The sequence below is a fragment of the Phascolarctos cinereus genome, unplaced genomic scaffold (assembly GCF_003287225.1).
Source record: "Phascolarctos cinereus isolate Bilbo 61053 unplaced genomic scaffold, phaCin_HiC Scaffold_7;HRSCAF=346, whole genome shotgun sequence".
NCBI lineage: Eukaryota > Metazoa > Chordata > Mammalia > Diprotodontia > Phascolarctidae > Phascolarctos > Phascolarctos cinereus.
Genome location: NW_027556180.1, coordinates 12,553,766 through 12,567,732, shown reverse-complemented (window position 1 = coordinate 12,567,732; position 13,967 = coordinate 12,553,766). Strand labels below are relative to the sequence as shown.

Sequence of the window (13,967 nt, the reverse complement as noted above, 5' to 3'; positions counted from 1 at the left end):
AATCAGGATTTGAACCCATGTTCCACTACTTCCAGGTCCTTCTTTCTGTTCACTGCACTGCTAATGAACCATAAACCCCAGGTCTCTTTTATAGATCCTGGGACTAGAAGAAAGCTTGAAAGCTCATACTGCATCTGAATGATTCAAGATGAGTTCTAGTTTATACTCTTCAACCTCAGGGATGCTTAAAAGACTCCAGAGGAAGGGAGGGAGAGAGGGAATAAGAGAGAGAGACAGAGAGGCAGGAAGAGAAGAGTGAGAAGAGACAGAGAAGGAGAAGAGAAAGACAGAGACAGAGAGGAGAGGAGAAAGAGGGAGAGAAGAGAGAGAGAGAGAGAGAGAGAGAGAGAGAGAGAGAGAGAGAGAGAGAGAGAGAAAGAGAGAGAAGAGAGTGAGACAAGAGAGACAGAAAGAGAAGGGAGGGAAAGAGAGACAGAGACAGAGTAAGAGACAGAGAGATGAGAAGAGAAGAAAGTGAAGAAAAGAAAAGAGGAGAGAAGATAGGGAGGGAAAGGAAAGGAAAGGAGGAGAGAAGAGAGAGAGAGATGAAGACAAAGACAGAGACAGACAAAGAAATAGAGATAAGGAGAAAAAAAGAGAGAGAGAGGAGGGTCCCCATGACACAAAGCTCATGCATTGTGATTCTCATTTACTGGAGCTAGAAACTGCCTCACAGAAGAATGCATGCTGGGGCTGTACTCCAAGATTCACCTTTGGAACTAGAATTTCAGAAAGATACAAGCACTGCCTCAAATAAACACTATCTTCTTCCCTCTCTCCCTTAGTCCTTTCTCCCTTCCCTCCTTTCTTCCTCTTTCACTTCCTCTGTCTCTCCCTCTCCTCCCTTCCTTCTGGGTAGATCCACTCTGCTCCTCTGGCTCCCAGGTTCTTCTCTCAAAGCCCTCAAGCTTTGGTAGAACTCATGAGACTCCAGTTCTCTGTCCTGAAAGGTTCCCCAGACCACACTTTGAGAACTGCTTATCTAGAGAAAAGTGATCCAAGTTGGTACGCCCAACTATCCACTTTGAGTTATAATAAAGATAAGATTATCTGTTTGTGCTATTGGCTCCTGGCCACCAGGGTAATGGTAGCACTCAGGGGAGTGATATACGGCACCCAACTGGACAATTCCCAATCCTATAACTCATTGAGTTGAAGAGTTGAGTTTGAAGGATGCGGATGGTGCATTTTGTCTTGCAGTGACCCAGAAGATTCTTTTGGAAATGTCCATGTTAGCATCACTTACCCCTTGAGGCGTAGGCTTGCATTTGTCACTTAATTGTCCATCCTCCTTCTTTGAGCAGTCAGTTTGCACGATTGAATATTGGATCTTATAATTCCACCCATTGACTACCTACAATAAGAGGAATTTGAAAGGAAATTGTATTATTTGGCAGAGTTCCATAATGAAGGAGCCTTGAATCTCGTGTGCGTTTAAGCTGAATTTTGTTACTGAATTTCTATCCAATCCAATCTGATAGACTAATTATTCAGATTTCTACAAAACTTTTTGGTTTGCAAAACAATGACCCTGGGTGGGAGGTGCTGTCAGTTATCATTCCCATTTTATGGTTGAGGAAACAGAGGCACAGAGAGGTAAACCATATGCCCATGGACACACAATCAGGATTTGAACCCAGGCCTCCAGAGATTCAAGCCAATGCTCCTTCCCCTACCCTCTTTTTTTCTGGACTAGACCTCTGACTTCATTGGTATAGGGAGTAAGGAAAGCTCCTACACAGTACAGATAGGCACTTACTCTGTAACTTAGAGACTTGGACAGCTGCCTATAGCACTTGGAGGGTTAAGTGACTCACCCAGGATCACACATCCAGCAAGAGTGAGTCAGGACTTGAATCCATGTCTTCCTGACTCCATGGTTGATGCTGTCTCTCTCAAATGCATAGTACTGGTGATGTGCCAGGAGATACAAAAAGCAATATCGCCATCCCCACCCTCAGAGACTTACACTTCAGTCAGTGGGACAAAGCCCATGCACTAATCATAGAAATACAAAATACAGCATGATAAGAGATTCTAAAAGTATGTGATAGGGGAGGGGGGAAGGAGGACAGAGAATCGGGAAAAGCAAGGAATGCCTTTTCATCCTATTCTTGGGGAAATCAATCAACAAATATTTTACTAGGTGTCTACTAGGAGCCAGACACTGAGCAAGGTACCGAGGATACCAGTGGGTAAGTAGCAACTCACCAACACCCCTGAAGTGTTTTTTTTAAGACATGAAAGGGAAATGCAGTGATCCATGCATCTATGACATGGAGACATCCTACAAGACCTTTAAAAGGCAGCTAGGTGGCTCAATGAATAGAAATCAGGAAGACCTGAATTCAAATTTTGCCTAAGATACTTAGCAGCTGTGTGACCCTGGCCAAGTCACTTGGAATCTCTCCGCCTCCCTTTCCTCATATGCCCCGAGTCGGGGTAGTTATAGTACCTAACATCCCAGGGTCACTGTGAGGACCAAAGGAGACAACGTAGAGAAAATGCTTTGCAAATCAGAAATGTATATATTATTAAAATACTAAATTTGCATATTATTAAAACATTAAATTTGTATAATGTTAATTTTGTGTGTGTGTGTGTGTATACATGTATATACACATAGATACAAATCCTATTGATATCTACACACTGCTGTCCCGTCCCTTCAGTGGCACAGCTCCTCCCTCTTCTCCAGGATTATCTTGTCCACGTCCTTCCATGGAGAATGCACCCAACCCAGTGGAGACTTCTTACCCTTCCCTTGGGATCGGGTCACACTTGGGGATGCTTGTCTATTGCCTCTGGCTCTCCCTTGACCATGACTGCCCCACCTCCTGTTCCAGTCACACCTTTTCCCAGTGTTATCTGTGATAGCAAGTCTTCCTTGGCATAATGCTGCAGCGGAATGATGTTCATCAGGCAGCTCTCTTACGGGGTCTTTGCTGGTCCCTGCCAATCACTAGTGCTTGCTCCTCTGAAGTTACCTCAGATCTGCTGTGGAGGTGTTTTACTTATTCTTACATACGTTGTCTTGCCTGTTAGATTGTAAGATCCTTGAGGGTAGGGACTTTTGTTTTTCTAGTCCTTAGCAGCTGGCACAGAGTAGGCAAGGAAAAGGCCTGAAACAGAGACTTCATTGCTATCAGAAATCTCTCAGGTAAAGAAACTTGGCTTTGTGTTTTCATTTACACTTAGATCAATCTCTTGTTAACCTCTGACTTCTTTGTGATTAAAAAAAAATTGAGGGTACCAGAACTATCTGCATAGAGGATCAACAGAGGATTTTACAGTGCCTGTTAAAAACAAGCAATGAGAGAAGTTGAAGAACAGACCTTTTCCTGGAACTCCCTCAGTTCTTGAAAAGGTCAGTCCACCTGCTGGGTGGCATCAGCCTGGGTTTCTGCTCCAAGATGCCTACAGGCACAGGATCTTATTCCATCTTCCCCTTCTTTGCCATAGCTTGATCTTACTTTCCCTTTCTCTTTCCACTGGTTGCCCCTGGACTGGCTGTTATTTCTGGCTGCCGTTGTCCCTACACCTTCCTTTCTGCCCTGCCCTCCAAATCTCTCTTGACTCAGAATCTTGCTCTCTTAGTTTTACACTGGACTTATATGTTATAGAAGATCCATGGGGAGTGCCTAAGTTACCTCAGTTAGTCCTAACATTCTTCCTGTCAATAGTCCTTCGAGTTTATCCCCCTTTCACATTCAATCTAAAGTTTTTGATTGATTGATTGATGGAAACTTGTTCATTAAGGTATCTATAATGTAATATAATATAATATAAGGTACCTTATAGCTCACTTTAAGTTGGAGTGAGGTGAGGTGATTGACTCAATCAACATCCTACTGTTACACCCATCCAGGTATAGGTTCTTAAAGAACATAAATGTAGATGTGTGAACCCTGGCAGATCAGCCTCCTCTCTGCACCTTACAGAGTTGCCTGATTCACTGAGAAGTTAAGTGTCTTACACAGTCAGTTTGAGTCATGGGACAAGACTAAAACCCAATTGTTCTAGTGCCAATCCTGGCTGTATATCCACTATGTTCTGCTACCCCTCTATGTAAGTATGCAGATTACACATCACAATATGTAGATATATATATTGTATATTATATATATATGTGTGTGTGTGTATATATATATATATACCTATACATACACATGTATATTACCTATACATTTTATGTATAGACATACATTTTGTCTAGAGTATATATCAATTATTAAATTAATATAATACAGATACATATTCATGTGTGCGTATATATACATATGTATGTTGTGTGCATATAAATATTCACACGTATGTATAAAATAGGTATATGCTTTCTTATAAAATATTATTATTAATCTATTACCCACCTATCATTTATTTTAATGAAATGTTTTATTTATTAGTTGATTACTTATTAGTAAAATGTTTTACTACAGTATGTGTATAAAACTGTATGAAGAGAAGTAAATGACATCCAAACCTGTCTCGAGGCATTCATAACTTCTTTAAGGGCAAAGAGGTATTCATGCTTGGATTTTTCATTAAAAGATTGAAGGCCATGTTTCAAAATCTCTTCCAAATCTGAATGGTTGGTTGATATGGGATTGAAACATCCAAGGCATGGGCTATGAACTGCCACCACAACATCATGAGCTTTATTGAAAGAGGAGAAAAACACAAGAGACTTAACCTCAGCAAAGTCAGTAAGAAACCATTGTCAGCTTCTGGCTTGCAGACACATGGCCAGAGGTATAATTACCAGTCAGGAGTCAGTTAACAAAGGGAAGCTAAGAGGGTGGAGTACCAGGAAGATACTGAAGATACTACAACACAACTTCTCCACAAAAATCTAGTTAATGTATCAAACCAAGTTCCAACTGGGAAACAAAAAATAGAAAAATCACAGCCCAGGTCAGTTTAGAGGGATAGAAAAGTCTGTGGACACTGGGGTTGGGATCCAACCAGGAATATGGCACCTAGAGCATCCTAGTGCTTAGGGAAGGAAAGAGAAAGGAGACTGTAAGGACTAGGGCAAAAGGAACTGGGGCAGAAAGAAGTCTCAGAGACTCCCCAAACTAGTGCAGGATGAGGGAACAGATAGATGCCAATTGGCAGATATGTCATTCTCTACCCAAGTCTGACTATCCTATCACAGATCCTAGGAAGACTGAATAGAGGATCTTTCCTAGTGGTGATAGAGAGGAGTAGTGGCAGGCCCTGAGCTATGTACAGAGCAAGGAGTCCATTTAAAAGCAAATAGTAGCTGTTTGGCTCTGATCCAGGAGCACAGTACAGCCTAAGTTCTAGCCTCCAGAAGAGTCTGGAGTCTGTAAAGGAATAATCAGGTCAAAAATCCCAGACCAAAGGAGACTCCTCATTTCTGTCCCTCTGAACTTGCTGAGTTTCCTGGTTGATGGTAGTGACTGAATCTATCAGCAGTCAACTGGAACTACTGGAACTTCCATCCAGGAACAAGCTCGCACACATGTTGCTTAGACCTAAATCTGGTCCTGAAACTTGCAGATTAAGGGCAATTTTAAAAAATGCTATTCTGTGAACACAAAGACTGCAGGCTCCCAGTCTGAGTCATCTGTAAGATCTTGAAATAACACAACACTTAATAGCCCCAAGAAAGCAGAAGGACCCACAAAGGGAAAAAAAAACTCAGCTCATTCATTGCCCCCCAGAAGTGCACAGACCCTGGCCCCAAAATAAAGCTTATAGTCAGAAAGGGTGTTGGAATAATAAGCAAAATAAAAAAGAGAGAATCCCACCATAAAGAGCTTTTATGGTGAAAGGGAATCAAAAAAAGAATGATTTCAAAATGTATACAAGCAAAGCTTCAAAGAAGAACATAGCTTGGACACCAATCCAACCAGAATTCCTGGAAGAGATAAGACAAGAGTTTTTTAAAAGAGCTAAAAGTTATTTTAAAACAAAATGACAGTACTAGAGGTGAAAATGGGGAAATAAATGAAACCTATGGAAGAAAAATATGGGAAAACAATTAATAGTTTGGAACAAGAGATACAAAATCTGAACAATGAAAAAAACTCCCTGATAATTAGAATTAATCAAATAGAAGCTAATGACTCCAAGAGGTACAAAGAAATACTAAAAGTTTAAAAAACTGAAAATATAGCAGAAAAGGTAAAGTATCTCATAGCAAAAACAAGTTGAACTGAAAAACAAATTGAGAAGAGATAATTTAAGAATCATAGACTACCTCAAAGACATAAACAAAAAAAGACATTTCAAGAAATCATAAAAGAAAACTGCCCAGATATCTTAGAACCAGAGATCAAATTAGAAATTGAGTATTAACTAACATCAACAAGAAGAAGAGGGCTGTATGGAGCTGAGAGTGATGGAGTAGTAAAAAGTAGTGGGAGATGCTTAAACTTCACTCTCATCTTAACTGGCAAAAGAAGAGAAGAACACACACAAACACACACATACAGAGAGAGAGAGAGAAAGAGAGGCAGAGAGAGAGAGAGTTGGGTACAGAAATATGTTTCACCCAATAGGGAAACAGGAAGGAAAAGGGTTAAGGGAAAGTGGGGAATTGGAGAGAAGGTAAATTAAGGGAGGGATTAATTATTAGCAGAAGAAATTCTGAAAGAGATAGGAAATAAGAAGGAAAAATATAAGAGAATAGGATGGAGGGAAAAACACAATTAAAGATCTTAGTTGTAAGTGTGAATGGCATCAACTGACTCATAAAATGGAAAAGGATAGCAGAATAAATTAAAAACCAGAACCATGTTGTTTACAAAAAACACATTTGCAATAGAAAGACTACACATAAAGTTAAAGAAGAATCTGGAGCAGAATCTTTTATGCTTCACTTCAAGTTAAAAAAAAAAAGCAGACTAGTAATCATTATTTCAGGCCAAGTAATAGCAAAAAACAGACCTAATTAAAAGAGATAAACAGGGAAACAGCATTTTGCTGAAAGGCATCCTAGATAATGGATTAATATCAATAATAAAAATACATGCACCAAATGGCACAGCACCTAAATTCTTAAATAACAAATTAAATGAGTTATAGGAAGAAATGGAGAGCAAAACTATAACAACGTGAGACCTCAATTTGCCCTTCTCAAAGCTAGATAAATCTAACCAAAATCAGACAAAAAAAAAATTAAGCACATGAATAGAATTTCAGAGAAGTTAGATATAATAAACCTCTGGAAATATTGAATACAAATAGAAAGAGTATGATTATTTCTCAGTTGTGCATGGCACCTTCACAAAAATTGTCCATATATTAGTACATAAAAACTTTACAAACAAATGCAGAAAAGCAAAAATATTATTTTCACTTCTGATGGGCCATGATATAATAAAATTATATTTGATATAGCACCTTTGAAGCCAAAATTAAAAACTAATTAGAGATTAATAACAATCCTAAAGATTGGGTGGGTCAAAAAACCTATAGAAACAATCAATAATTTCATTAAAGATGATGCTAATGAGATAATATACCACAATTACAAGGTGCAGCAAAAACAATACTTAGGGGAAACATGTTTTTTCTTTAAACACTTTCATTAATGAAAGACAGAAATAGATGAATAAATTGGTCATGCAACTAAATAAAAACTTAAAATTGAATGATTTTTTTAAAAACCCAATTGAATGCAAAAAATAGAAATCCTGAAAATCAAAGAAGAGGTTAACAAAACTGAAAGAAAAAAACTGAATAATAAAAAAAAAAACTAGAAGCTGGGTTGTTTGTTTTTTTCAGTCAAAGACAAGGTTTATTAGAATATCCATCATATTGGGCAGACTCTTAAGAAGTCTGAACACTAGTAAGCTGTTGGCTAGATTATAAGAATCTGACCAGTGGCTAGATTATAAGAATCCCAGCAGTGGCTAGATTTTAGGAATCCCAGCCTTGGCTAGATTATAAGAATCTAAGCCATGGCTAGATTATAAGAATCTAAGTTACGTCTTAATGGAGACAAGATGGACTTTATATTCAGCAAGGCAGTGGGAGGGATCTTGGAGTGGATCTGAATGGGAGTGGCCAGTAAGCTGGGATGATCAGAACTCCTGGGACCTGGACAATGGAGCGTAGCTAGGATTAAGTGTGGGAAATGGCCAGGGGACATAGGGAGGTAAGACAAAAGAGGGAAGATTGGGTATAGCTACAATGAAAGGCCAGTTGATGGGAGTATAGCCTCAGGGTAACGCCAAGAGATTTGGCCATGTGGGAAAGTCCAGGGTTTTTCCTTTCTGGGGTCTAGATCCCAACCCCATCATTCCCCCTCAAATAAATGGGACCCAAATTCTTTTGGAGTAAGGGGCAAAGGTCTAGGCTTCTGAAACTGCTTCCTTCTGGCAAGGGACATAGAGCTGTCCCTGCTCAAGGGGATCCCAAAGAGGAGGTTGACTGGAACAGAGCACAGGCTGCATCCAGGGAATGATAAGAGGACATTGGCTGGTACTCCCAACTGTAGGTTAATGGCCCATAGTCTGGAAGACATAAATCTGACAGAAAAAAACTGCAGGGCCCAGATATAAAGCAGGGACTAGATTTAGGGCCCAACTTTGAGAGGATAAAACATCCTTAGCTCTGTTAGGATTCAGATAATTCGGTTTTCCAACCATGCAGTCTCAGATCCACCTCATAGCCAGAGTCAGGAATAGCCAGGTGGGTAACATTCCCTTTCAAGGGAATGTAATGGGGAAACTGAGCCAGGAGGATCCCATCTTAGACTGAGGCTAAAATTGTCCTCTCAACTTTTCCCAATGCTGACTTCCCACCAGTATCACCTTCTCTCAGTAGCTTGTGGCATTTCTCTCAGATGGTGGATTATTGATTATCGATGAATTATGAACTATCAGACAACTTAAAATCCTATAAGCTTTTACCTCAAACAGCAAGTTTTATTAATCACAACTTAGGAAAAACTTTTCCAGGATTTACATCTCAAACTTAAATTTGTCCTGGTGTAAAAAGCCAATCGTTAGAGATTTCTATACACTTGCAAATTCTCAGCAAGCCATACATAACCCAAACAAGCTTTTTGGCTAGTTTACACATTAAAACAATAGCCAACAATAGCTAAATTATTTTATATCAGTAACCAAATTATGAAAAGTTGCTTGACATAACTGATACAGAAAGTTCACCAATTTGAAACTTGAAACAAACACATTACCAATCAAGTGACTTTAGTTTTGTTAAATGCGGTTCCAAATAACTTTACACAGAGAATCAACATCTCATCATTAACAGTTAAAACTACAAATTTAAAAAAGCATGCTTACCCAAGTTCAGAGGCCAGCTTCTTTACCTTGAACAGGATGTGCCGAACCTGGATGCTTCCAGGAAAAGGTTGCCCCAGAGCCCAAGGCCATGGCCAGTGGGGCCCATGCTGTAGCTGCTGCCCCTCCCCCCTCCTTCCTTTCCCGGGTAGGGGAGGGAGAAATCAAAGGTGAGGGGTAAAGGGTGAAACTCTCTTCTCCTATGAGAGGGGTTAACAGATACCCTCTTGACTCAAGGGAAGGGAGTGACCAGGTTGTACAGGTGTTTCAAAACCCCTTAATGATCAACCATAAAACCTCCAGAATCTGCCAAGATATTTTTAGCTGTTCTAATTTTCCCTGTAACCTCCATGAAGGAGGATTCAGAGATGCAGAGGGAAAGGAGTAAGTAAGCCTCAGGAAACCAAAAAGCAACTGTAGTTTTCCCCAATTCCCTGGCATACACTTCTGGATAGGGCATCCATCTGCAGAAGGTGTACCCAGGTCCATAGCCTTGAACTGACCCAGTGGACCTAGAGCCTGAGAGCATCAGGCCGAGTGCAAGACAGCCTTGTAACTGTCTGCCAGAAAAGCACCTCCAAGCCTTGGTGCTTGAAGAGCGACCCCAACTACAGAGCAAGAAAAGAGGGGAGGGGGGAGACTTACATACCTTCCAGTCTTGTCTGGAGAAGAGCTTGGGGTTTGGCAATTTCCCCATACCAAAATGATGCAATTTAGGGGTTATGGGACCCCAAAATCACAACACATGAGTCCTGTCTAAAAGAATTCAACCCAACCCTTCTTTTGGCTGAAGATAAGGTTTATTAGAATATCCATCATATTGGGCAGACTCTTAAGGAGTCTGAACACTAGTGAGCTATTGGCTAGATTATAAGAATCCCAGCAGTAGCTAGATTATAAGAATCCCAGCAGTAGCTAGATTTTAGGAACCCCAGCCATGGCTAGATTATAAGAATCTAAGCCGTGGCTAGATTTTAAGAATCTAAGCTAGAAGTTGTTTTACTGGGGGAAGAAATAAAGCTCAACAAGTGAATAAGCTATTAGTTAACTTTGTTTTTTAAAAAGTTAAAAAAAAACCCAAATTACCAGTATCAAAAATAAAAAGGTAAATTTGTAACCAAATAAGAATAAAGAAAAATTATTAGGAACGATTTTGCTTAGTTATATGTCAATAAAACAGACATTATAAGTGAAATTGATGAATATTTTTTAAATATATGAAATTTTCAGGTTAACAGAACAGAAAATAAAAGACTTAAATAACCTTATTTTATAAAAAGAGATTGAATAAATCATAAATGAACTCCCAAAGAAAACACAAAGAACCAAATGGATAGGCAAGAGAACTCTATCAAACGATTAAAGAACAATTAATTCCAATACTACTATTTGAAAAAAAATAGGAAAAGAAAAGGTCTTGTCAAATTTTTCCTATGACAGAAATATAGTCTTAATACTTAAGCTAGGAGGAGTCAAGCCAGAGAAAGAAAACTCTATACCAATTTCCCCAATGAATATTTTCTCAAAAATTAAAGATTATACAATATGACCAGAACAGGTTTATCTTGGAAATGCAGAGCTGATTCATTATTTGGAAAACTATAAATTTCACTGACCATAGTAACAATAGAAACAAGAAAAATCATACAATTATATCACTAAATAAGGAAAAACTTTTGACAAGTTAAATATCCATTTCTGTTTAAAGAGAAAAAAAAACACTAGAAAGCAAAGGAATAAATGGAGCTTGTCTTAAACTGATAAGTAGTACCTATCTAAAACTAAGAGTGAGCCTTATCTGTAATGGGAATAAACTAGAAGCTTTTCTGATAAGATCAAAGGTGAAGTAAGGGTGGCCCATTATCACCATTACTGTTCAATATAGTTCTAGAAATTCTAGCTATACCAATAAGACAAGAAAAAGAAAGAATAAGCATAGACAAAATCATCACTTTTGCAAAGGATGCTGTGGCTTACTGAGAGAACCCTAGAGAGTCAACTGAAAAACTGGTGGAAAAAATTAAACATTTTATCAAAGTTGCAGCATTTCTCTATATTATCAACAAAACCCAGCAGGAAGAGACAGAAAGAGAAATACCCTTTAAAATAATTGCAGACAGTATAAAATACTTGGGACTCTACTGCCAAGACACACTAAGGAACTATCTGAATACAATTACAAAATACTCTTCACACAAATAAATACAGATCTAAAAAAGTGGAGAGATGTTAATTGTTCATGAGTAGACCAAGCCAACATGATGAAAATGACAATACTACCTAAATTAATTTATTTATTCAGTGCCATATGAATTGAACTACCAAGGAATTCCTTTCTAGAACTAGAAAAAATTATGACAAAATTCATTCAGTGGGGGAAAAAAAGTTCAAGAATAAGCAATTAATGAAAAAAAAAAAGTTTGAAGGAAGGGCAACTACCTCCCAGATTTTGAACTAAACTACAAAGCTGTAATTATTTTTTTAAAAATGCACTGGCTCCATTTTCACTCATTTCTCCAGTTCACTGGGCAAAAAGGGGGAGGAGAGCTATTCTTTGCTCCCCATTGCCACTTCCAGATTCTTTTTCTACCTCTATCATTCAGTAATCTCTCCTCCTTTGAGGTCTACTCAGTTCATATCTAGCACCCAATTCAAATTTGGTAGCTGTTGTCCACTGATCTCCAGGATATGCTACCCTTCTTATCTCAATAAGTTCAATGAGTTCAATGCTTGGCTCACAATATTTCCCTTACCCTAATTCCTGACCTAACACTAGGTAACTTTAACACACATATTAATAACCCCTCAAACACTCCAACATCATAGTATGTGACTCATTCCACATGACCTAGTAATCGACCCTGCTTTGGCCACACACAGAGATAGTTATACCCTTGATCTTGTCATTACCCACAAATGTACTACTTGCATGCTTAGGAACTCTGAAATTGCCTTATTTGATCACAATCTACTATTATCCCACCTCTTTCTTTGTCTTGCAGCTACAAATTCTGTTTTTCATCCACACTGTGACCCCCAAGTCCTCAACCCCTCAATTCTCTCCCAAGCCATCATTGCTGCTCTAGCTACACTCACTTCCTTTGCTCATCTTTGCCCTTTGTTGAACCAGCTGAACTCTATGTTGCCTTCTTTTATTGAGTCTTTTGCTTCCTCATCGTATTGTCAATCTTGCCCTGCCAAGCCTCAGTCTTGGCTTGCCCCCACCATCTATTGTCTCCACTCCTACACATGTGCTACTCAGTGAAGCTGGAGAAAATCACCAAACTGCTGAATTTGCTTTCCTGGTTCTGCTTGCTTCACTTTGTTCAAGCAGGTCTTCCCAGATGTTTTTTAAACATCGCCTTTATCATTTCTTATAGCACAATAGTATTCCATCACAAACATAAACCACAACTTGTTCAGTCATTCCCCAATGGGTGGGCATCCCCTTAATTTCCAATTCATTGCCACCACAAAAAGAGCTGTGATAAGTATTTTTGTACATGTGGATCACTTTCCTCTTTCAACTGTATCACTAGGTTAAGGTATGCACAGTTTAATGGCTTTGGGGACATAGCTTTAAATTACTTTCCACAATGGTCGAGCTACTTCCTAGCTCCACCAAGAATGCATTTGTGTACTTATCTTCCCACATCCCCTTCAGCATTTGTCATTTTCCTTTTTTGTTATCTTAGCCACTCTAATGGGTGTGAAGTAGTCCTTCAGAGTTGTTTTAATTTGCTTTTCTCTAATCACTAGTGATTTAGAGTATTTTTCATATCTCTATTAATAGCTTAGATTTATTCCTCTGAAACGGCCTATTCATACCTTTTTGACCATTTATCAATTGGGGGGATGGCTCTTATTCTTTTAAATTTGTATCAGTTTCCTAAACATTTTAGAAATAAGATCTTTATCAGAGAAATTTATTGCAAAGATTTTTTCCAAGTTTCCCACTTTCCTTCTAATTTTAGCTGCATTGGTTTTGTTTGTGTACATTTAAAAAAAAAGTCATTCCTTCCTGACTCCAGGCCCGGCACTCTATCCACTGTGTCACCTCATTGCCTCAATGCACTCCACTAATGCAGAGGGATATAAAGAAGAGTGATATTGGCCCTGTGTGGAACAGTTGGACTAATCACATACCTGGAATGATGTGGCAATTCTGTTCAATGACTTTGAATTCTTTTCCATTCTGACTCTTCACTATGGCTGTGCATTCTCCCTGCTTCTAAACACAAAGAAGGGACCATGAATCTTCAGCCACAGATTTAGAAACCCACTTCATTAAGAAGAATCTTTTGGCCATGGATTGAGGGAGGGAGTACCATACTCATATTTGGACTTAAGGAAGATAACTGCCAGCAATGTATTGGATGGACTGGAGTGGTGGGAGACTTGAGGCAGGGAGGCCAATTAAGAAGTAATCATTTAGGCCAGAAATAAGGAAGCTCTGAATGAAGGGGGCAATTGAGTGAGCAGAGATAAGGGATCAGATGGAAAAGATGTTGAGGAGTGAGAAACAAGGTCTGGCAACAGGGGACAATGAGGAGTCAAGGATAATGCCAAAGTTATGAAGCTTGGAGACTTGATGTCTTAGAAATAAGGAAGGCTTTAAGGAAGAGTTGATGAGTTTGATTTTGGGACATGTTAAGTTTGAGGTGTCTCTGGGAAAACCAGTTT

The 13,967-nt window shown here is 39.0% G+C and overlaps 1 protein-coding gene across 3 annotated transcripts in view; it reads right to left on the bottom strand.

Annotated features, from left to right (window-relative positions):
* Positions 1-13,967, bottom strand: part of KNG1 (kininogen 1) — a 34,538-nt gene that overhangs the window by 9,774 nt on the left and 10,797 nt on the right. For 2 of the 3 annotated variants that reach the window (XM_020988952.2, XM_020988950.2), the window contains exons 4-6: positions 13,431-13,515; positions 4,484-4,656; positions 1,247-1,354 (exon numbers count right to left, since the gene is read on the bottom strand). In XM_020988952.2, coding sequence (XP_020844611.1) covers positions 1,247-1,354; positions 4,484-4,656; positions 13,431-13,515 — 366 coding nt within the window. The remainder of the gene's footprint in view (positions 1-1,246; positions 1,355-4,483; positions 4,657-13,430; positions 13,516-13,967) is intronic. The other variant, XM_020988951.2, reaches the window with a different exon arrangement.